The following is a 23,195-nucleotide window of genomic DNA, read 5'->3' as shown; positions in this document are numbered from 1 at the left end:
CAGAATTACATAGAATTACATAGAATAAACCAGGTTGGAAGAGACCTTCAAGATCATCGCGTCCAACCCATCAACCAATCCAACCCACCTAAACAACTAACCCATGGCACCAAGCACCCCATCAAGTCTCCTCCTGAACACCCTCAATGATGGCAACTCCATCACCTCTCCAGGCAGCCCATTCCAATGACCAATCACTCTCTCTGTATAGAACTTCCTCCTAACATCGAAACTAAACCTTCCCTGGTGCAGCCTGAGACTGTGTCCTCTTGTTCTGGTACTGGCTGCCTGGGAGAAGAGACCAACATCCACCTGTCTACAACCTCCCTTCAGGTAGTTGTAGAGAGTAATAAGGTCACCCCTGAGTCTCCTCTTCTCCAGGCTAAGCAACCCCAGCTCCCTCAGCCTCTCCTCACAGGGCTGTGTTCCAAACTCCTCACCAACTTTGTTGCCCTTCTCTGGACTCGTTCCAGCAAGTCAACCTTCCTAAACTGAGGGGCCCAGAACTGGACACAGTACTCGAGGTGCGGCCTAACCAGTGCAGTGTACAGGGGCAGAATGACCTCCCTGCTCCTGCTGGCCACACTGTTCTTGATGCAGGCCAGGATGCTATTGGCCCTCTTGGCCAGACTCATTTAGACAGACCCATTGTGACTTCCTTGTTTATAAGTCCATGGATGATATTCTGATTGCAAAAAAAAAAGTTCCATCCTAAGACAATACTCTCTGAGTTTCAACCCATGTCAGCAAGCAGAGGGTCACAAACAACACCATACCAGACCTTGCAACTTCTCGATTAAGTGTCAATTCACTTGGAAGCCATGCCCCAGCAGTCAGCAGACTCTTTATAAGGTGTCACTGCTAACCACCTCGTTGGGATGAGACTTTTGCTGGATCATATCAGCAATTGCAGCTTCCTGATAAGGCTTTACAATTAAGTCAGGATTTAGCGATCAAAGAGTGGTCAAGAATCCAGGACAATAAATCTGATCCTGTGCTTCTCGCTACTCATCAGGGTCTAACAGGGCCATTTGGTTCCTTTGTCGATACCATACATATGGCATTCAATACTAATTCAGACCTGACTCACGATACAAAGGTAAAAATGCTGGATATTCTGGCATTTGACAATGCTAATGAGAAAACTAAACAGGTTCTCAGCATTTTATCAACAGGTGCCACTGTCTCATGACAGCAGAACGAGTGAAGCATCAATAAACAGCAATGTATCTAGCCACGGCCATAGAAGCAGTCCTGAAACCACCAGTATGACCACCGCACAAGGGAAACAACCTGGGTGGAAAACATCGAGCTTCTGGAAACCTAGGTACCTTAAATCAAATTGCCTGACTGCTGGACAGACTTGAAAGTGCTGTGCGCACTGTTACAGACCTAATCATTTTACTGCAGATTGTCGTAGGCAGGGAAACTGCTCCCGCAGCGTAAGTTCACCCCGTGCGACGACACCAAACCAGGGTGCTTGGACCGACCCACACCCCCCCCTCGCAGCCACCTCTGGCAGTGCAGAGCGGACCGGACAACAGCCGCATATCACTCTTGAATCCACAAAGCATTGTCGAGTCCCATTGGCATGGTCCTCTGGGTCACAGACCCTGTGCTCTGTTAATTGGCAGATCATCTACCTCTAGACAGAGCATCTTTATAATTCCTGGTTCAATAGATTCTGATTATGACTGGGCTATGAAAATTATGCTCTATACCATTACCCCTCCTCTTAGCACTCTTGTTGGGACAGAAATTGCTCAGCTAATACCATTTGAGTCCCGAGTGCCTAAAACTTCTAACAGGATCCGAGGGAAAGAAGGCTCTGGTTCCACCAGTATGCCTAATATCTTATTGGCCCTAGAAATCCAAAAGGGAAAACTGGATCAGATTGCAACTGTCAGACACCCTTGTGGACAAATTACACAATTTTCATACAATTTTCAATGATTGTGGATACTGGAGACGATGTCATTGTTATACCTCGTCATAAATGGAATGGTCACTAGCCATTACTCATGGCAAATGCTGGAGTCATGGGTTTAAAAGGTATACAAACAACCTGGGTTAGGAAAGAGCCAGTGCAATTAGCTTTTAACTATGGCAAATCAATCACTGTAAGACCGTACATGTTAACCCTTCCAGTTCACAGTATCACAGTATCACAGTATAACCAAGGTTGGAAGAGACCCCAAGGATCATCAAGTCCAACCTGTCCAAACAGACCCCACAACAGACCCCATGGCACCAAGTGCCATGTCCAATCTCCCCTTGAACACCTCCAGGGACGGCGACTCCACCACCTCCCTGGGCAGCCCATTCCAATGACGAATGACTCGCTCAGTGAAAAACTTTTTCCTCACCTCAAGTCTAAACCTCCCCTGGCACAGCTTGAGACTGTGTCCCCTTGTTCTGGTGCTGGTTGCCTGGGAGAAGAGACCAACCCCTTCCTGTCTACAACCACCTTTCAGGTAGTTGTAGAGGGCAATGAGGTCACCCCTGATCCTTCTCTTCTCCAGGCTAAACAATCCCAGCTCCCTCAGCCTCTCCTCATAGGGCTTGTGCTCAAGGCCTCTCACCAGCCTTGTTGCCCTTCTCTGGACACGTTCAAGTGTCTCGATGTCCTTCCTAAACTGAGGGGCCCAGAACTGGACACAGTACTCAAGGTGTGGCCTAACCAATGCAGAGTACAGGGGCACAATGACTTCCCTGCTCCTGCTGGCCACACTATTCCTAATACAGGCCAGGATGCCATTGGCCCTCTTGGCCACCTGGGCACACTGCTGGCTCATGTTTAGGCGGGTGTCAATCAGCACCCCCAGGTCCCTCTCCGTTTGGCAGCTCTCCAGCCACTCTGACCCCAGCCTGTAGCTCTGCATGGGGTTGCCGTGGCCAAAGTGCAGCACCTGGCACTTGGACTTATTAAATGCCATGCCATTAGACTCTGCCCATCTGTCCAGTCGGTCGAGGTCCCTCTGCAGAGCCTTTCTACCCTCTAACTGACTAACATCTGTTCCCAACTTGGTGTCATCTGCAAACTTGCTGCTGACTGACTCAACCCCCTCATCCAGATCATCAATGAAGATGTTAAAGAGGATGGGGCCCAGCACTGATCCCTGGGGGACGCCACTGGTGACTGGCCACCAGCCGGATGTGGCACCATTCACCACCACTCTCTGGGCTCGGCCCTCCAGCCAGTTCCTAACCCAGCACAGAGTGTTGTGGTCCAAACCACGAGCTGACAGCTTAGCCAGCAGTTTACTGTGGGGGACGGTGTCAAAGGCTCTAACGGGCTGAGATGCCTTAAGTTAGCTAGGAGCAAAACTTGTTACTGTTCCTTTTCTGTAGCGGCTACTGGTCAGCAACCAATCCTCAAATTAAAATGGACAACAGATAATCCAGTATGAGTGGAACAATGGTTGCTCAGACAAGATAGGCTGCAAGTCGCTAAGGCCCTAATACAGAAACAATAGCAACTAGGGCACACCTTGCTAGCCACCCTCAACCCACCCCTACCCCCACCCCCAGAAAAGGGAGGATTTTCTGGTACAACTCTAGTCTACCAAAAGCTCTGCTCTGATTTAAAGCAACAGTGCTAATTTCATCATTTCTGATTGTAATGTCTTTTAGAGATTTGTTATTTAGAGTTTTGCTGTTTTCCTAGTAAGCATAATGAATGGTAAGCATTTGGTATTTACAGGTACTTAATACATAGTAATTGTAGCAAGGTATACCTACTTAATAATGAGTTCAAATTGTAAAATTTTCTTTTGGTTTGAACCTTCTTAGTTGTGTGCCTCGGCATTTCAAAGGAGCTCCATGTAATATAGTTAAGGTTTGTAGTAAATAAGTATTCACTCTTAAAAGTATTCCTTAGCTCATTTAACATCATTCTATTTCCTTCTTAGACATTGACTAGACAAAAATAAAAATAATGCAAAAAAAAAAAAAGTAAAAAGAAAACAAGTACCAAAGAAATTTAAAACTACAAATATAGAACAAAACAAAACCAGAAAATTGCAATTTAGATACAAAGAGTACAATAAAAAACAATAACAAAAGTACAAAAACTCTGGATACAAAAAATAGAGTACTAAATAACAGAATAATACTAAAAAAGAAGAGCAACAATAAAAACAAAACAATAAAAAGAAAATAGGACACACTAAAAAATTATAAGACTTACTAACAAAAAATAGCTATTAACAAAAAACATAAGGATTATTAAAAAAAAAGGGTTATCAAGACTACTAGATTAAAACAAACAAAAACCCCTATAAAATGAAAAATCAAGAAAAATAAAATGACAAATAATAAAAAAGAATTAATAGAACAGAAGGATAAAAAATAACAAAAAGTAAAAATAAAAAATAAAATAGAAAATAGATTAAATAAAATAAACATGCAAAATAAAAAAAATTATAATAAAGAACATAAGATTAAAAAATAAAATATTAAACACTAGATACAAAAATATATAAAAATTTAAAAAAATCAGAAATTAAAAATAAAAAATTGATTGGAATAACAAATTGAAATACAGATTAAAAAATTACAATAACAAAATAAAAATAATAATAAAGAAGGCAGAAAACTAAATTTAAAAAATGACAAATAGTAAATTAAAAATAATAAAAATTTAAAGAAAAAACCACAAGAATAAAAAATTAATTAGAAAAAATATATCAAAATTAGATTAAAATTAACCAAAAAAAATTAATTTTAAAGTATGGATGAAAAATAAAACGATAAAAACATTAAAATGGTATAAAAATAATAAAAAAAACAAAAATAAAAAATGAATTATAATTAAACAAAAAAACTAGATTAAAAATAAAAATATTAAACATATAAAAATATTAATAAATTCAGAACAGAAAACAATAACTAAAAATGAAATAAAATAACAAAAAAAAAGAAAAAAATAAAATAAATGCATTCAAAATAAAATAAAAAATAAAACGACCCAAATTAGAATTAAAAAGAAAATATATAAAAATAATTTACAAAAAAAATTGAAATAAAAATAAATTTTAAAATTAAACAAAAACAATTAAAAACATGTAAAAATAATGAAAAAAATTAAACTTAGAAAAAATATATATGTAATAAAATCAAAACAATATGAAAGATTTATTGAAAATAGATTAAAAATATTAAAAAATGAAACAAAAAATTAATTAAAAATTTAAAAATAGCTCACATTAAAAACAAACAAAAACAGTCTAAATTAGTTACAAAATATGTGGAATCATAGACTCAATCGAATGAGTCAGGGTTGGAAGGGACCACAAGGATCCTTTAGTTCCAATCTGCCATGGGCAGGGACGCCTCACACTGGATCAGGCAGGCAGAGCCTCGTCCAGCCTGGTCTCGAATACCTCCAGGCATGGGGCCCCAACCACCTCCCTGGACAACCCATTCCAGGGCTTCACCACTCTCATGGTGAAGAATTTCTTCCTCACATCCAGCCTGAATCTCCCCATCCCCAGCTTCATTCCATTCTCCCTAGTCCTGTCATTTCCTGACACGCTAGGAAGTCCCTCCCCAGCATTCTTGTAGGCTCTCTTCAGATACTGGATGGCCACAATAAGGTCACCTCAGAGCCTTCTTTTCTGTCAATTGCAATCATCGCAATAAACAACAGCAGAAGAATCAAGACTATGAGGAAACAGCATTGCCCATGAAGTCGAACATCGATCACAATAACTGTTATGATAATCTGAGATCAAAAGCATCACTCAGAAGAATGTACCACAGCATCATGTGACTTAGGACCGAATATTATGGTTGTTTGATTGTTGTGTAATTACAGAAAATGTTCATATGGACTTACATGTTATCTCACCAGTTTGCTATAATTTTACACACTTAGAGGGAAAATCAAAATTCATTATAACACAACATGCATTTGCATTTTAGGTTGGAAACAACAACAAACAATGTCACAGGGCTGTGAATCTCATAACTTTGTCTTCTCTCTTGTTAACTAAATGTGCCTCTGAATGTAGACATCCTAGAGGATAAAGTTTCATCTTTACATTTTGCTTATTAGAGAGGAAAAAAAAAAAGGGGGGGGGGGGGGGAAGAGAGAATACCCCATAGCCAAAAAAAAAGTCTTTTAATGGTACCAACAAGAGCTAGTTAGCTCATGTCAACACCTAGAAACATCAACTTTGCAAAGTGCTGTAACCCTCTCACCACAAGACACACGAACACGGCACAACTGTCATGAAAATGACAATCAGCAAACCTGCCTAGCACTGACCTCAACGACTGCCACGATAAGCCAAGATGTCAACAGAAAGCATCTAAGTGTTGTGACTGCTTAACTGTTGCGTGAACATTAAGAGATCAGTGTTACTAGGATGAGCAAAAACACATTATTATGGGTAATTTTATATTGGGCAATGCAATGAAGCTCTTGGGCAATGCAATGAAGCAAAAGCTCTTGCTGTTTGCCTGCAAGTTTTCTGTCTGTGAAGCTAGAACCTGGCCAGATCTACCTTTACAGATTAAAGAACTCTTGCTACCATTAAACAATTGATGATTTTTGACCATCCTAGAAAAATAAAGATGCAACATAACCCTAAGGCAGATTGTAAAAAACAGTGCTAAGGATTGCATTTGTGCCTCAATCTCTGTATGCAATGTGTTCAGGCATAATCAAGTCTTCTCTGTCAATAAGAGGAGTGAAATGTAAAGATCGGAACTATCAAGATCTAAGTTCTTCTTTACAATGTCTGTTATCTTTGACCATGTATGATGCTGTGATAGAGTGGGATGTACATCCTGATTGGTTTTGTCCATCTGATTAGTTTTGTCCATAAAACCTTGCTCTGTGTGCATGGGCCTGCCCACGGGGCGGGACCAAGGCTGTCATCTGGGGAACAGCTGAGGAGGACTGCCGATCTTCACCAAAAGGAGGCAGGGGAGACCTAGAAGAGACTGAATACACATGCGCAGAGTAGAGCCACGAAGTTTCGAGAAGGAGGGCGTCAATCAAGAGGAGAAAGGTTATAAAGGGGGACGGGAACTCGACGTAAGTGCGGCAGTTGCGGAGCGGAGACTCCCCTGTCGTCCAGCGCTGTGTTTGCTCCTGCCTTGCTACTTAATAAATTGTCAAAATTTTCTATTCGGTGATGTATTTTGTTTAATAAAACTCTATAACAAATTTGGTGCTGTGACTCGGATGCAACTTAAGTGGTTGGGCTTGTGACCATTCCAAGGGGGCGCCCCACTTGATTTTTTAGTGGCCTTGGTGGTCCAATCTCACCCTGGTTGTACCGACGAACCTAAATTCAAGGTACAGGAGCAAAGGGAAGCCGGCAGACCCTATAAACTTTGTGCACAAAGGTCCGGACGAAGACGCGGGGATGCGTGAGTAATTGCGGGAACCGTTCGGTCTGGGTCAGGGATCCTGGAGTTGCAGTGACTGTGAGTGTGAGAGGGGAACCGGCAGCTCGGATTCCCCAAGCGAGTGTGGACCCTCAGTAGTGCGGTTCTCATTGCTCGCAAGAGCGTGAGCCACGAAACGGGGGAAGCGACTGAACATCGGTTGATTGAGGGGTACTCCAGAAGATGGGACAGGGGAGGAGCAAGTCCTTAACCCTTATAGAACTCCCCCCGATACCCGGGGACAGTCCGTTAGGATTCATGTTGGAAAATTGGGAACATTATCCAAATATTAAAAACAAGACGAAGGAAAAAATGATTCACTACTGTGCGGTTATTTGGGGAGGGAAAGAAATCTCCCCAAATGTTTTGTGGCCAATGTTTGGGTCATCGGAAGACTGGGTGAAGCTGAGACTTAATCTGTGGGTGAATGATAAAACTCCTGTAAATCAGGAGGTGAGAGATTAAACATAGAAAGGAGGAGGAGGAGTCATTAATTCTTCCTCCCCCAAATAACCCCCTCCCCCCCCAGCTTGGTTCCCCTTAAACCCCTTCCAAGCGCCTCTCCTGTGGGCCCCACCGCGGCCATCGCCGCTTTAAGAGCGTTCCGGCGCCCGCCCCCTCCCCCTCAGACACCTTTAAGACGGGACGAGGAGAGTCAGCGCAGGCACGCTAGGATAATGATAGCGGTGATTAAGGAGGCTGAAAAGGCTGGAGCTTCTTACAGGACAAGATCGGGTGGGGGACAAAGGCGGGGAAAGGAAATGTCGGCAGAAAGGAGAGAAGTTAGTGTGTGTTATTACTGTGGGGAAAAAGGACATGAAAAAGAGTTTCAGGAAAATTAGAGGGGTCAGGGGCTCTATTTGCTGGGGACCCAGAGACATCAGGAGCCCTTGATAAAATTGAAGATCGGTCCCCAGCAACAGGAGGTTGAGTTCTTAGTGGACACGGGGGCTGAAAGATCAACTGTGCAAAAATTACCAAAAGGGAGTAGCTTATCTAAGGAAGGGGCTCAAGTAGTGGGAGCTAAGGGCAAACCCTTTATGGTCTCAGGAATAAAGGAAACTTTTTGCTAGTTCCAGAAGCGGATTTTAATCTGCTAGGTAGAGATTTAATTATTGAGTTAGGTATTAAGATAGAGGTAGTGAATAAGGAAATAAAGATTAGACTTTGCCCCTTAAGGGTGGAGGATGAGGTGAGGATTAACCCAGAGGTCTGGTACACCCCTGAAAGTGTTGGAAAATTGAATATAACCCCTTTTTAAAGCAATACCCTATTTCCCCTGAGGGAAAGAACCTTTGCTCGTTTTTCAGTGGTAGCTAATCTGTATAAAGAAGTAGGGATTATTTTGCCTTTGAATGGGAAGACCCTATCTCACATCTAAGGCAGCAGTTGAGGTGGACGGTGCTTCCCCAGGGGTTTACAGAATCCCCGAATTTGTTTGGACAAGCTTTGGAGTAAATCTTACAGGAATACCAGACCAGGGAAGGGGTGGTTCTTATCCAGTATGTAGATGACTTACTCCTTGCCGGTGACACAGAAGAAGTCGTCCGTGAGGAAAGTATTCAGTTATTGAATTATGAGTATAAAGGGATTAAAGGTGTCGAAGGCCAAATTACAGTTTGTTGAGGAAGAGGTGAAGTATCTAGGGCATTATCTTAGAAAGGGGGAGAAGAAGATAGACCCCGAAAGGGTAAAAGGAATTTTAGAGATGCCAGCTCCCAGAAATAAAAGGCAGGTGAGGCAATTATTAGGGCTTGTTGGATACTGCCGACAATGGATTGCAAATTATAGTGCAAAAATAAAGTTTCTGTATAACAAAATCAGGAAGGATTATTGAAATGCAGTAAAGAAGATGAAAACAGTTTGGATGAATTGAAGCAGGATATAACAAATTTGATGAGGTATAGAGAACAATTGTGGAAGAAAGGGGCTTTGGCACAAAGGGCCCCATTGGACCTAAAACTGCACCGCATCCAACCAGGAGATTGGATACTGATTAAGACTTGGAAAGAAACTACCCTAGCTCCACGATGGGAGGGACTTTACCTTGTAAGGGATGGACACATGCTAGCAGAATTAAAGGACCAGTGCGGGGACCAGACCAAAAGGAAGCCTTTGATTCAGGACCAGTGTGGCAAGTAACCCGAGGACCTAACCCGAGGACCAGGGGACTTGCGGCTTACTATACATAAGAAAAGGAACTGACCTGAGTCAAATCCCATCTGTATTTGTTAAAACATTGAAATCTAATATTTTGTAAAGGGCAAAGGGTGACATAACCAGAAAATCCCTCCATAATCCTCAAACCTCTGTAACAAATAACAGAGACAGTTATTCTGGGGACTCCTGAAGAATACTCTTGCTGCCGAGAGGATGACACCCCTCGTGGCTCGAGGCACCCGAGTCGACGAGTGAGGCAGAGGAGTAGAAAATAGTGGAGATCAAGAACCCCTAATAATCATTTAAAGCAGGACCATGGAGTGGATTTTTGATGTTGTAGACCCTTATAGTCCTTACAAGTGGTTTTGGTTATGACTAATACTGACCATTGTAATCAGATGTTAAATGTGCCCTGGTTTGAAGGGTGCTGGTTATGTTATTATATTAGGCCACCATTTTATGAGGCTATTGGAGTTATATAATGGACAAAACAAATCAGGATGAAGACAGAGGGGGAATTGTGATAGAGTGGGATGTACATCCTGATTGGTTTTGTCCATCTGATTAGTTTTGTCCATAAAACCTTGCTCTGTGTGCATGGGCCCGCCCATGGGGCGGGACCAAGGCTGTCATCTGGGGAACAGCTGAGGAGGACTGCCGATCTTCACCAACAGGAGGCAGGGGAGACCTAGAAGAGACTGAATACACATGCGCAGAGTAGAGCCACGAAGTTTCGAGAAGGAGGGCGTCAATCAAGAGGAGAAAGGTTATAAAGGGGGACGGGAACTCGACGTAAGTGCGGCAGTTGCGGAGCGGAGACTCCCCTGTCGTCCAGCGCTGTGTTTGCTCCTGCCTTGCTACTTAATAAATTGTCAAAATTTTCTATTCGGTGATGTATTTTGTTTAATAAAACTCTATAACAATGCCAGCTCTGTTAGAACGTTGTAACCAGTTCAACTTAAGCTTTGTGCCTTGTACAGGTTACATCAGTCTGTTAGACATGCTGCACTACAGAACTCTTGCTTTTGCTATACAGCTTAGCTTTAACTTGCTTGTTCCTGTGTATGCAAGTAGTATCTTGTATGGGATGTGAACAACTCCCCTGACCAGATTGCTCACAAAAACAAAAAGGGGGATTTGTGGGAATGCCAGCGACGAGCAGTGTGAGCAATCTGGCAGTGCAGGCCTAGAGCCTGACATGGTGGTAGGCCATGCTCAGCATAAGTGCAGAGCCAGCTAGCAGTGTAGCAAAACAGTGCTGTGCCTGCAACATGTAACTAAAGCAGGACACTGGTAGCTATAAACACAGAAAGTTATCTTGGGACAACAGGACATGCACCTGCATCAACAACCTTGTGTGTTTTTAGTAGTTGGACCAATAATCTATAATAGTGCAATGTGTGGTCACTCATGGGGAACCAATGAGTCCATGCCAACAAGGCACTCTGAGTTTATATAAGTTGTAGAAGTTCCCCTGTGTGCTGGGTTGAGGCAGCCCCCTCTCCCCACCACGGGCAGGAATAAAAACACTCAGACAAATGGATTGCAAAAGTGATGAAAGTTTAAATAGAAAGCAGTGAATGTTTACAGACAATCCAAAGTGCAGTGACAAAGAAAGATCCCAAAGCAAACCCGGAGGCATCCCATTCCCACCTGAGGGTACACCCGAGACCCTCAGGGCTCCTTCTTCCCCCTCCCTCTGCTGGGCTAGTCTCAGCTGGCCAGGCCTGAGACTGCCCATCCCCCTTGTGGCCTTGGGCCTAGCCAGGCCCAAAGCCAGGAGACATCTCCCCCAGTTACTGGCTGGCGGAGGAGGAAGAAAAGAGAAAGTGCCAGACCCCGCACTGGATCTTATAGTAGTGCAAAGAATTATGGTAGGAAATCCACACAACCTCCTGTGTCCATCCCTCTGGGCTGGACTTCTGGACACAGCAAGTGAATACATCAGGGGCACCCAGCTCAAACTGCAACACCCTGATACACACTTTTCTTTCCTTTCCCATCTTCGTCTTTGCTTTACACTGCTGTGCTGTACTCACTATGCTGGCACTATAGTCCTACAATACTGGAACAATAAAGGAACAATACTCGATCATATTGGTCGTCTGTATTGACTCCAATCTCCGTCCCATTACCCACATGCAACATGGACATTGGCATTGAGTGCATCCTCAGCAAGTTTGCTGATGACACCAAGCTGTGCGGTGCAGCAGACATGCTGGAGGGAAGGGAGGCCATCCAGAGGGACCTTGACAGGCTGGAGACGTGGGCCCATGACAACCTCATGAGGTTCAACGAGACCAAATGCAAGGTCCTGCATCTGGGTCGGGGCAATCCCAAGCACTGATATAGGCTGGGCAGTGACTGGCTGGAAAGCAGCCCTGAAGAAAAGGACCTGGTGGTGCTGGTGGATGAGAAGTTCAACAGGAGCCACCAGTGTGCACTTACAGCTCAGAAAGCCAATCACATCCTGGGCTGCATCAAGAGAAGCATAGCCAGCAGGTTGAGGGAGGTGATACTCCCCCTCTACTCTGCTCTGGTGAGACCCCACCTGGAGTACTGTGTCCGGTTCTGGAGCCCCTAGTACATTTCTGGAGGTGCTGGAGTGTGTCCAGAGAAGGGCCACGAGGATGAGCAGAGGGCTGGAGCACCTCTCCTATGAGGACAGACTGAGGGAGTTGGGGCTATTCAGTCTGCAGAGGAGAAGGCTCTGAGGAGACCTAATTGTGGCCTTCCAGTATCTGAAGGGGGCTACAAGAAAGCTGGGGAGGGACTTTTTAGGGTGTCAGGGAGTGATAGGACATGGGGAAATGGAAAAAAAATAGAAATGGGTAGATTCAAATTGGATGTGAAGAAGAAAGTCTTCACCATGAGGGTGGTGAGACACTGGCACAGGTTGCCCAGGGAGGTGGTGGAAGCCTCATCCCTGGAGGTTTTGATGGCTAGGCTGGAGGTGTCCCTGAGCAACCTGATCCAGTGCGAGGGGTCCCTGATCATGGCAGGGGGGTTGGAACTAGATAGTCCTTGAGGTCCCTTCCAACCTGGTATTCTATGAATCTATGAATTCACCTCACATTTCAGAAAAAAATCAGGCCTTCTCACACAAGCCACAATAACATCTAGATATAAAAAATTCAAATCAGAATGCTTACTGACAAAATCAGAAGCGAAACAATTGTTCCAGTAGTCTATTATATGGTGCATAATTACTCTGCACCAATTACTACTGTTGACATCATCAGGAAAATCAAGTGCTAGGGTAAATGGAAATAGTGAGAATCGCTTTTTATGAAGTCAATATATTTAAAAGCTATTTATTTTTACAAGAGCTTAATCCTCTCTAACAACAGGATTTAGTGGCTTGCATACCAAGAATCCAGGGACTCAGCTGCATAACCTTGAGTCAGACTGCTGAAAGTCTGTAGAGAGATAAAGGTGATGTAGGCAGATGTAGAACCTCTGATTTGGAGACTGTTAGTAGCTCAAAGAGTCAAGAGGGAAAACATCAGCATGGTATGTATGTATGTGAGGTACATACCTTCCTAGTCAGCATTTAAATGAACATATACTTCCAAGAAAAACAAACAAATAATTTTCTCAACATTTTCATTGTAATTGAAAAACAATGAAGCAGCGGCTTACCACCTCTGTTGACGTTTCTGCATGTTCAGAAGCAACATGTTCTTGAAGAGATGTTTCCATATAACCCATCTTTCCACAATAAGGACAAGTAAAGGACTGTGGCTGCTCTACAGAGAAGGCCTCTCCACCATAATACAAATCTGGAAAAATATGATGTTTTAGGAGGGGTTATTTTCAAGTATCATAGCTCATGATTTTATTTATATAACCTCTTTATGTATACACCTATGTGTATGCAATCACTGTTAAATTATATTTTTAATTAAAATATTTTAATTCAGCACCAAATGCATATACCAATATTAAAGTTGTTCAGCAGTTCAACTTCCAAAAGAATAGACAGACCACACAATTTTCACTAGCAAACAACATAACTTTCTAATATTCAGGAAGAGCAAATTCTAGTGGTGATGCTGAAGCATCACCTTTTCCCCCATCCTTGTTTTTAACCTTAAGTGAATTTACACTAAAGATATGATCACTGTAGATGCACTGTGGTCTCACAGCCTTACTCGCAGCAAACCTGTTAAATATCATAATTTAAAACACCTCAGTAACACCAGTACTCCGTATGTTGATATTGGTGCCATAGCTGAATCAAAGCTTACTAATAAGGGGAAATTTTAGTGAAGCAAATACTTCAGCACTTATCAGCTACCAAAGTAGCAGCCTCCCTTAAACTACTAATTTAGCAATTAATATGAGCCAAACTGATCACGCAAATTTAACAAACCATTCTAAATTCACACTAAATTGTATCACTCCAGTAAAAGTGTCCTTCACTGCTTATAGAGGAAGAGCACTAAGATGATGCATAGGCTCAGAATGCTGTAGAAAGTGAGTTCTCCAAAAGAGGACTTGATGGCATAATAAATTAGATTTCAAGACTATGGATATTTGGAAACTATAGTGTTTCTGTTAAGGGGATAAAATAATCTTCCCCACCATCTTTCCCCCACTCTCTCTACACCACTGACAGGGAGTAACAAAATGAAGGTAGAGAGTTTTAGTGGAGATCTACAATGATTTACTACTCTATTGCAGAGATATCAGATTACACCAAAAGAGACAGGGGAAAACAAAAGGGAAAAAAAAATGACTGAATCTGCACAGGTACCTGTACTGAGCCCCCACATGGGAACAAGGAACAAATAACATAACATTCTGTGAGTCTGACAAATCATGGCAACACCCACTTCTGTCATGTTGCAAGCATTGCTCAGAATGGTGTAGGATATATATATATACATGATTCTGCTCAAATCATTACATTCTCCACCCCTTATCCTATACTATACTGTGTCATGCTCAACAGCAATTAACATCATACAACATATATAATTTACTGTGTATTCTCACCCAAAGTGAGATTATTTTGTGGCACACAATAAACTTCTCCATCTTTCTGCATTACCTACCAGGTGCATCCTGGTCCTTGGGCAAAAGCAATCCCACGGGTAGATTTGACTTTACCTAGGGTAGGGCTAACCCAGACCTTCCCTAGGATATTCTTTATGTGTACAATGGGAACTTTATCACCTTCTACAGCATGTGGCAGTTAGGATTGGGCAGGGCCAGCCTGATTAATAGATCCTCTGGTGTTGACCAGCCAAGTCACTGCTAAATGTTCATCTCAGTTTTTGAAGGTCCCTCCTCCTATTTCTTTCAGAATGGTTTCTAATAGGCCATTGTAATGTTCAACCTTCCTAGCAGCTGGTGTCTGATAAGGCATGTGATACATCCACTCGATGGGCTCCTTGGCCCAAGTGTCTATGAGGTTGTTTCGGAAATTAGTTCCATTATCTGACTCAATTCCTTCTGGGGTGCTGTGTCAGCACAGGACTTGTTTTTCAAGGCCTAGGATGGTGTTCTGAGAAGCAGCATGGGGCACTGAATATGTTTCCAGACATCCAGTGGTTGCTTCTACCACTGTAAGCACATAGTATTTGCCTTGGGGGGGGTGGGGGTTGTGACAGTGTGATATAGTCAATTTGCCAGGCTTTCCCCTATTTATATTTCAGCCATTGGCCCCCATAACACAGAGACTTTACCCACTTGGCCTATTTATTTGCAGCACACATCTCATATTAATGGATAACCTGTGCAATAGTGTCCATGGTTAAGTCCACCTCTCAATCTTGAGCCCATCTGTATGTTGCATCTCTTCCTTGGTGGCCTGAGGTATCGCAGGCCCACTGAGCTAGAAATAATTCACTCTTATGTTGCCAGTCCAGATCCACCTGATCCACTTTAATCTTGGAAGCTTGATCCACCTGCTGGTTGTTGTGATGTTCTTCAGAGGCTCGACTCGTGTACATGGGCATCCTCATGACGTACTTTGACCAGCAGGTTCTCTACCACAGCAGCAATATCTTGCCACAGTTCAGCTGTCCAGATGGGTTTACCTCTGCACTATCAGTGGTTTTCCTTCCAGTGCTGCAGCCATCCCCATAAGGCATTTGCCACCATCTAGGAGTCTGTATAGAGATAGAATACTGGCCATTTTTCTTGCTTGGCAATATCCTGCCAAAGGGGTAAAAGAGAGCAAGAGTTTTTTTCAAATACATCAATGATAAAAGGAAGAGCAGGCAAAAGGTAGGCCCACTACTGAATGATATGGGAGGTATGGTAACTGATGATGCAGAGATGGCAGAGTTGCTGAATGCCTTCTTTGCCTCAGTCTACTCCTAAGACCAGCCCTCAGGAACCTCAGTCTCTAGAAGCAAGGGAGCAGAGCTGGGTGCAGGCAAACCTCATGAAGTTTAATAAGGACAAGTGCAGGGTCCTACATCTGGGGAGGAATAACAACAGGCACCAGTACAGGTTAGGGCTGCCCTGATGGAAGGCAGCCCCATAGAGAAAGACCTTGGAGTGCTGGTGGACAGCAAGTTCTCCATGGAACAACAATGTGCCCTTGTGGCCAAGAGAGCAAATGGTATCCTGGGATGCATCAAGAAGGGTGTGTCCAACAGGTCTAGGAAAGTTCTTCTTCTCTGCCCTGGTGAAACCACATCTGGAATACTGAGTCCAGTTTTGGGCTCCCCAGTTCAAGAAAGACAAAACTGTTGGAGAGAATCCAATGGAGAGCCACAAGGATGATTAGGGGACTTGAACATCTCCCCTGGGGCTATTTATTCTTGAGAAGATAAGACTGAGAGGGGATCTCATCAATGTGTATAAATATCCAAGGGGTGGGTGTCAAGTGGAGGGGGGCAAGCTCTTTTCAGTGGTGCACAGTAATAACGTGAGGAACAACGGGTTCAAGCTTGAACATAGAAGATTTCACCTCAACATGAGGAGGAACTTCTTTACAGTGAGGGTGATGGAGCACTGGAACAAGCTGCCCAGGGAGGTTGTGGAGTTCCTGAAGTGAGCCTGCTTTAGCAGGGAGGTTGGACCCGATGGGCTCTTGAGGTCCCTTACAACCTCTGATATACTGTGATACTGTGATCTAAAGTTTTCACCTCTGTAAATTGACTTGATTCACCCTCTCCCTCAGCAGTTTCTGCAACCCTCTGTTTGGGACTCCACACAGCAGCCTTCCGCCTTTGGTGCTTTCCCAGAATGCGACTGGACTGGGTCAGTGAACAGAGTACATCGTTTTTCATTATCTGGCAGTTTATTGTATGGGGGAGGCTCCTCAGCAAGTCACCTCCATTTCCTCTGGTGACATCCCAAAATCTCTGCCTTCTGACCAGTTTGTGATGACTTCTATGATTCCTGGGCAGTTGGCACTTCCTATTCGAGGCGGTTGTGTTATCATTGTGATCCATATACCTCACATGGCATCAGTTGCATGATGGGTAGAGGAGACTCTCCCTTTGAACATCCAGCCTAGCACCGGTACTCAGGGTGCCAGGAGGAGTTGTGTTTCAGTACTGATTACCTCTGAGGCAGCTTGATCTCCCTCATATGCTGCCAGTATCTCTTTTTTGGTTGGAGTGTAGTTGGCCTCAGCTCCTTTGTAGATCCCACTATGAAACACCAGAGGTCAGCCTCATGTGTCCCTGATGTTTTCTGTCATGTGAGACCATTCTTCTTAGCTTCTGTGTATAGCACAATTGTAACATCCTTTCCTATCCTGACTGGAAGGATTGCTACTGCATGCACAATCTCCTGTTTTATTTGTTCAAACACTCAAGGCCTCATTGAAAATCATTACTCTTTTGAGTCACTTGGTAGAAAGGATTCACAATCAAACAGTAGTTTGGGATATGCATCTTCCAGAAACCCACAACACTGAATAAAGCCTGTGTTTCCTTCTTATTAGTGGGTAGAGACAGAGCTGTGATCTTGTTGATGACATTTATTGGAATCTGGCTGTGCCTCTCCTGCCATTTTATGCCTAGGAACTGTATCTCTAGTGCAGATCCCTTGACCTTACTTTGCTTTATAGAGAACTTGGCCTTCAGAACAATATGGATTATTGTCTTCCCTTTCTCATAAACTTCCTCTGCTGTGTCACCCCACACAAGGATGCCATCAATGTATTGCAAGTGTTCTGGTGCTCCACCCTTTTCCAGTAGTCTAGATTAGTACATGGCAAATGGTAGGCCTGTGTCTCCACCCCTGGAGCAGTCAATTCCAGGTTTATAGTACAGCTCTCAAGGTAAAAGCAAACTGTGGCCTGCCTTCCAGTATTATGGGAAAGGAGAAGAACACTTTAGTGATGTCAACTGTGGTATACCATTAGGCTGACTGTAGTGGTATGAACTACATATTATAACTTTCCTGGTAGCCTTGTTTCAGCAGGAAAGCTATGATGAAGTTGCCATCACAGAGATGTGGTGGGACGACTCACATGACTGCAGCACTGCAATTGACAGGCTCTTCTTATCCCAGGTGCTGCATGAGCCTACCAGGGGTAAGGCTCTGCTTGACCTCCTCTTCACCACCAGGGAAGGGCTGGTGGGGGTGTGGTGGTCGGAGGCTGTTTAGGGGCCAGCGACCACGAGATAATTGAATTTTCGGTATTCGGTCAAGCTAAGAGGGGCAGCAAGAAGACCTCCACTCTGGACTGCCGGAGGGCAGACTTCAGGTTACTCAAGGAACTAACTCAGAGGGTTCCTTGGGAAACAGCCCTTAAAAACAAAGGGGTCCAGGAGAGATGGACCTGCTTCAAGGAAGAACTGTTCAAGGTGCAGGAACAGGCTGTGCCAATGTGCCGGAAGATGAGCCACCGGGGCAGACGGCCAGCCTGGATGGGCAATGAACTTCTAAAAGAACTAAGGAAAAAAAAGAGGGCGTATCACCTTTGGAAGAAAGGGGAGGCAACCCATGGAATGTTTAAGGATCTTTCTAGGTCTTGTAGGAAGAAAATGAGGGAGGCAAAAGCACCTTTGGAGCTTAGACTGGCCTCTGCTGTGAAGGACAACAAAAAGTCCTTCTATAAATACATGAATGGCAAGAGGAAGGGCAAGGACAACCTCCACTCCTTGGTGGACACGGAGGGAAACGTTGTAACAAAGGATGAGGAAAAGGCAGAGGTACTTAACACCTTCTGTGCCTCAATCTTTACTAGCAGGACAGAATGTCTTCCAGACAGCTGGCCTCCAGAGCTGGCAGATGGAGCCAGGGAGCAGCATAGTTTTCCTCTGTTCCAGAATGCTCTGCTCAGCCGCTTGGATCCCCACAAGTCCATGGGACCAGATGGGATCCATCCTAGGGTGCTGGGAGTGCTGGCAGATGAGCTGGCCAAGCCTCTCTCCATCATTTTTCAGCAGTCCTGGCTCACTGGAGAGGTCCCAGAGGGCTGGAAGCTGGCCTACGTGGTGCCCATCCACAAGAAGGGCCGGTTGGATGAGCCAGGGAATTACAGGCCTGTCAGCCTGACCTCAGTGCCAGGCAAGATTATGGAACAGGTCATCTTGAGCGCAATCACACAGCACTTACAGGATGGCCAAGGGATCAGGCCCAGCCAGCATGGATTTAGGAAGGGCAGGTCCTGCCTGACCAACCTGATCTCCTTCTATGATCAGGTGACCCGCCTGGTGGATGTGGGGCAGGCTGTGGATGTAGTCTACCTGGACTCCAGCAAGGCCTTTGACAGAGCCCCCCACAGCAAACTCCTGGCCAAGCTGTCAGCCCCTCGCTTGGACAGGAGCACACTGAGTTGGGTTAGTTGGCTCAGGGGAGACCTTATTGTTGTCTACAACTACCTGGAGGTTGTAGCCAGGTGGGGATTGGTCTCTTCTCCCAGGCAACCAGTACCAGAACAAGAGGACACAGTCTCAAGCTGTGCCAGGGGAGGTTTAGGCTGGATTTTAGGAAGAAATTCTTCATAGAGAAAGTGATTGCTCATTGGAATGTGCTGCCCGGGGAGGTGGTGGAGTCACCATCATTGAAGGTATCACAGTATCACTAAGGTTGGAAGAGACCTTGAGGATCGAGCCCAACCTCTCACCACAGACCTCATGACTAGACCATGGCACCAAGTGCCATGTCCAATCTCCCCTTGAACACCTCCAGGGATGGTGACTCCACCACCTCCCTGGGCAGCACATGCCAATAATGAACAACTCGCTCGATGAAGAATGTTCTCCTCACCTCCAGCCTAAACTTCCCCTGGCGCAGCTTGAGACTGTGTCCCCTTGTTCTGGTGCTGGTTGCCTGGGAGAAGAGATCAACCCCCTCCTGGCTACAACCACCTTTCAGGTAGTTGTAGAGGGCAATGAGGTCACCCCTGATCCTTCTCCAGGCTAAACAATCCCAGCTCCCTCAGCCTCTCCTCATAGGGCTTGTGCTCAAGGCCTCTCACCAGCCTTGTTGCCCTTCTCTGGACACGTTCAAGTGTCTCGATGTCCTTCCTAAACTGAGGGGCCCAGAACTGGACACAGTACTCAAGGTGTGGCCTAACCAATGCAGAGTACAGGGGCACAATGACTTCCCTGCTCCTGCTGGCCAAACTGTTCCTAATGCAGGCCAGGATGCCATTGGCCTTCTTGGCCACCTGGGCACACTGCTGGCTCATGTTTAGGTGGGTGTCAATCAGCACCCCCAGGTCCCTCTCTGTCTGGCAGCTCTCCAGCCACTCTGACCCCAGCCTGTGGCTCTGCATGGGGTTGCTGTGGCCAAAGTGCAGCACCTGGCACTTGGATTTGTTGAATGCCATCCTGTTGGCCTCTGCCCATCTGTCCAGTCGGTCGAGGTCCCTCTGCAGAGCCTTTCTACCCTCTAACTGACCAACATCTGCTCCTAACTTGGTGTCATCTGCAAATTTGCTGGTGACTGACCCAATCCCCTCATCCAGATCATCAATGAAGATGTTAAAGAGGATGGGGCCCAGCACTGATCCCTGGGGGACGCCACTGGTGACTGGCCGCCAGCTGGCTGTGGCACCATTCACCACCACTCTCTGGGCTCAGCCTCCAGCCAGTTCCTAACCCAGCACACAGTGTTGCGATGCAAGCGACGAGCGACGTAGGACTATTTGGATAAACCTGCGTGATCAGTTTGGTGAGAACATGAACAGATGGGATGGTGTGACCATTTGAGGCTGTGCCTTTAAGAACAAACAGTGCTGGGACACTCTGGCTAAATGTTTTTGGTACTAGAACCAAAACATTCTGATATTCTAAACGAATTTCATTGGTGGATAGACAAAATGCAACTTTAAACTGTAGAGCAGTTGGAAGTTTTTTTTTTCCCCTCAGTTCAGTTTTGTTTGGGAGTTGGGGGAGTGTGTGGGTTTCAGCCTGTTCTCCCTGCCTGCTCTCTCTGCGAACTGCTGGAGTTGGCCTTCAGATAAGCAAAAACTAATCCTGCATGGGCTTTTGAAGCTTACTAACAACTCTTTCCCTTAATAACTTGCCTTTCTTTCTCTCTAACCCCTATTTGGGGAAAAAAGGGAGGTGGGGGGGAGAGAGGAGGTTACAGGGAGGGGATCCCTCCTCAGGGAGGGATTTGTGTTGTGTTATTTCTCTTTGCTGTATATTTCTGTGTATATATTGTAAATACCTGTATATATTGTGTTATATATAACCTGCTTTCCATATATGCTTGTAAATATATAGCTTTGCTCTTCGACTGGGTTAGCTGTGGTTTCTTACTCTGTGGAGGAGGGAGAGCTAAGCCCTCTCTCAACCTACCACATTATTGGCTGCCCAACTCGGGGCTTGGTGACAAATTAGTTTGATTTATTGCTTGCTTGAGTCGGACGAGCAAACATGAAGGTGTTTTGGATTTTTAAGCAATTGCTCTTCTCAATCTTCAGTGTATTGATCTACAAGTATTGCCTGGGTATGATTATCGATCAGATAGGTAAATATATAATGCAAAAATTGTATTTGTGGTTTAAGTACAAAATTCAGCTCCTATATGATCGGTGCCTGGAATTCTCTTGGGTTAGGAGATACAGGAATGTTACATCTAGCACTCTCCCAATTGAGATAAAGGAGTTTAAGATTCCAGTCAGTGAAAGGGTAATTTTGAGTGATGGCTGGGATCCAAAGCTGATTTTCTTGATGTGTGTAGTCCTGCTGATGATGATAACTAATGTGTATTTGTTGGTAGCACTGTACCGGGAGAAAAAAGTGTCTAAGGCATGTTTTGTTATAAAACGGAGGGTTAAGAGACGAAAACACCACCCTGGCTCTGTTTCAGGAACATCCAGTGAGGATGATAATGGAGAATCTGTGTCAGTTAAAGATAAAGCTAAAAAGTCAATCAGCAAGGCAGCTCTGAATGGCACTGCAAATGATTCTGGCAAGCAGCCAGGGGCTGCAACAGCCCCAAACATGGCTGCTCCCACGTCACCAACTCCTGACATTAACGAGGCAAAGTCATTTCCTCCTTCTTCCATGGCAGGAGCGGAAGCGTCCTCCAAAGCAGCTAATCTGACTCAAAGCCTATCAGCTTCTGATAAGGCAGCTGTAAACCCAAACACAGCTCCAGTCAAGCAAGTAGCAGTTTTAACAACAAGGACTGGAAAGGCCAAAGCTGATTCAGGAGCTGATGGGGGAAGACAGCAAGGTTCTTCTGATGGGGAGGAAGAGAAAATTTGTCTTAAAAATATAGCTGAGTTATTGAGATCATCAGAGGATCGAGATGCAGCTCTTGGTAGGACAGCAGCTAGTGGTGGTGCTTCTCAGCTTAAAGGGATCCTTGAGAGAGTGACAGAAAGGTTGTTTGGACAACAAGTTGAGGAAGAGGAGGCAAAGGAGGAAGAACAAGATGATATATCCGACTGCTCTTCACCACGTGAGGAACTTAGAAATGTGCGCAAAGATTACCTCAGAGCAGATAAGGAGCCAGTTCTCGCTTGGCTTGCTAGGTGTTATGATACAGGTGCTCCAGCTCTAACGGTTGGAGACAAGTCGGCAGCTCAGCTAGGAACTCTCTCAAAGGCTAATGGAATAGATAGACATCTAGGCAAGGCTCTCGGTAAGGTTAATCTGTGGATACGCCTTTTAATGGCGGTTTCCCTGAGATACCCTTCCCGAGATGATCTTCCATGGAATCCTAAGCCCTGGACTACCACAGATGAGGGAATTAAGCATCTGAGAGAATTTGCTGTTAGAGAGATACTCTATGGTGAACATGAATCTCTGAATCCTGATGATGTTCCTGTAGGAAATGCTAAAAAGCTCATCAAGCTTGCTCCTTCCAATTATGCAAACATTCTGGCAAGCAGAATTGTAGCAAGAAATTATGGTGGAGCTCCTCCTACGGTTGGCCAATTCACTGATCAATTGAGACAATTGGATGATAGCATGACACGTGTTTCTTTGGTTTCAGCCATTAAAGCTCACTCTGGAAAAATTGAGGATTGCATGAAAGAGCTGAAGGATGAATTCAAAAACACCATATCCCAATTGGCACAAAGAGATAATTCCAATTCTTCCTCCAGGTGGGTGCAGGTTTCAGCTGTGAGGAATAGACATCCTCCAAGGAGGTCATTCCAAAACAGGCCAAACCAAAACAGACCACCAAGGCAATCACGTAGGACCATTTGGATAACTCTGCGTGATCAGTTTGGTGAGAACATGAACAGG

General features: G+C 44.6%; 1 protein-coding gene across 1 annotated transcript in view; it reads right to left on the bottom strand.

The window, feature by feature from the left end:
* The window catches only part of KCMF1 (potassium channel modulatory factor 1), a 196,866-nt gene that overhangs the window by 52,327 nt on the left and 121,344 nt on the right, over positions 1 to 23,195 (bottom strand). Inside the window, exon 3 of the mRNA XM_054179263.1 lies at positions 13,204 to 13,343. Within this exon, the coding sequence (XP_054035238.1) occupies positions 13,204 to 13,343 (140 nt within the window). The remainder of the gene's footprint in view (positions 1 to 13,203; positions 13,344 to 23,195) is intronic.

This window comes from Dryobates pubescens (genome assembly GCF_014839835.1).
Source record: "Dryobates pubescens isolate bDryPub1 chromosome W unlocalized genomic scaffold, bDryPub1.pri SUPER_W_unloc_2, whole genome shotgun sequence".
NCBI classification, from domain to species: domain Eukaryota; kingdom Metazoa; phylum Chordata; class Aves; order Piciformes; family Picidae; genus Dryobates; species Dryobates pubescens.
Note: the sequence above shows the minus strand (reverse complement) of the source record. Positions and strands in the feature narration are given on the sequence as shown.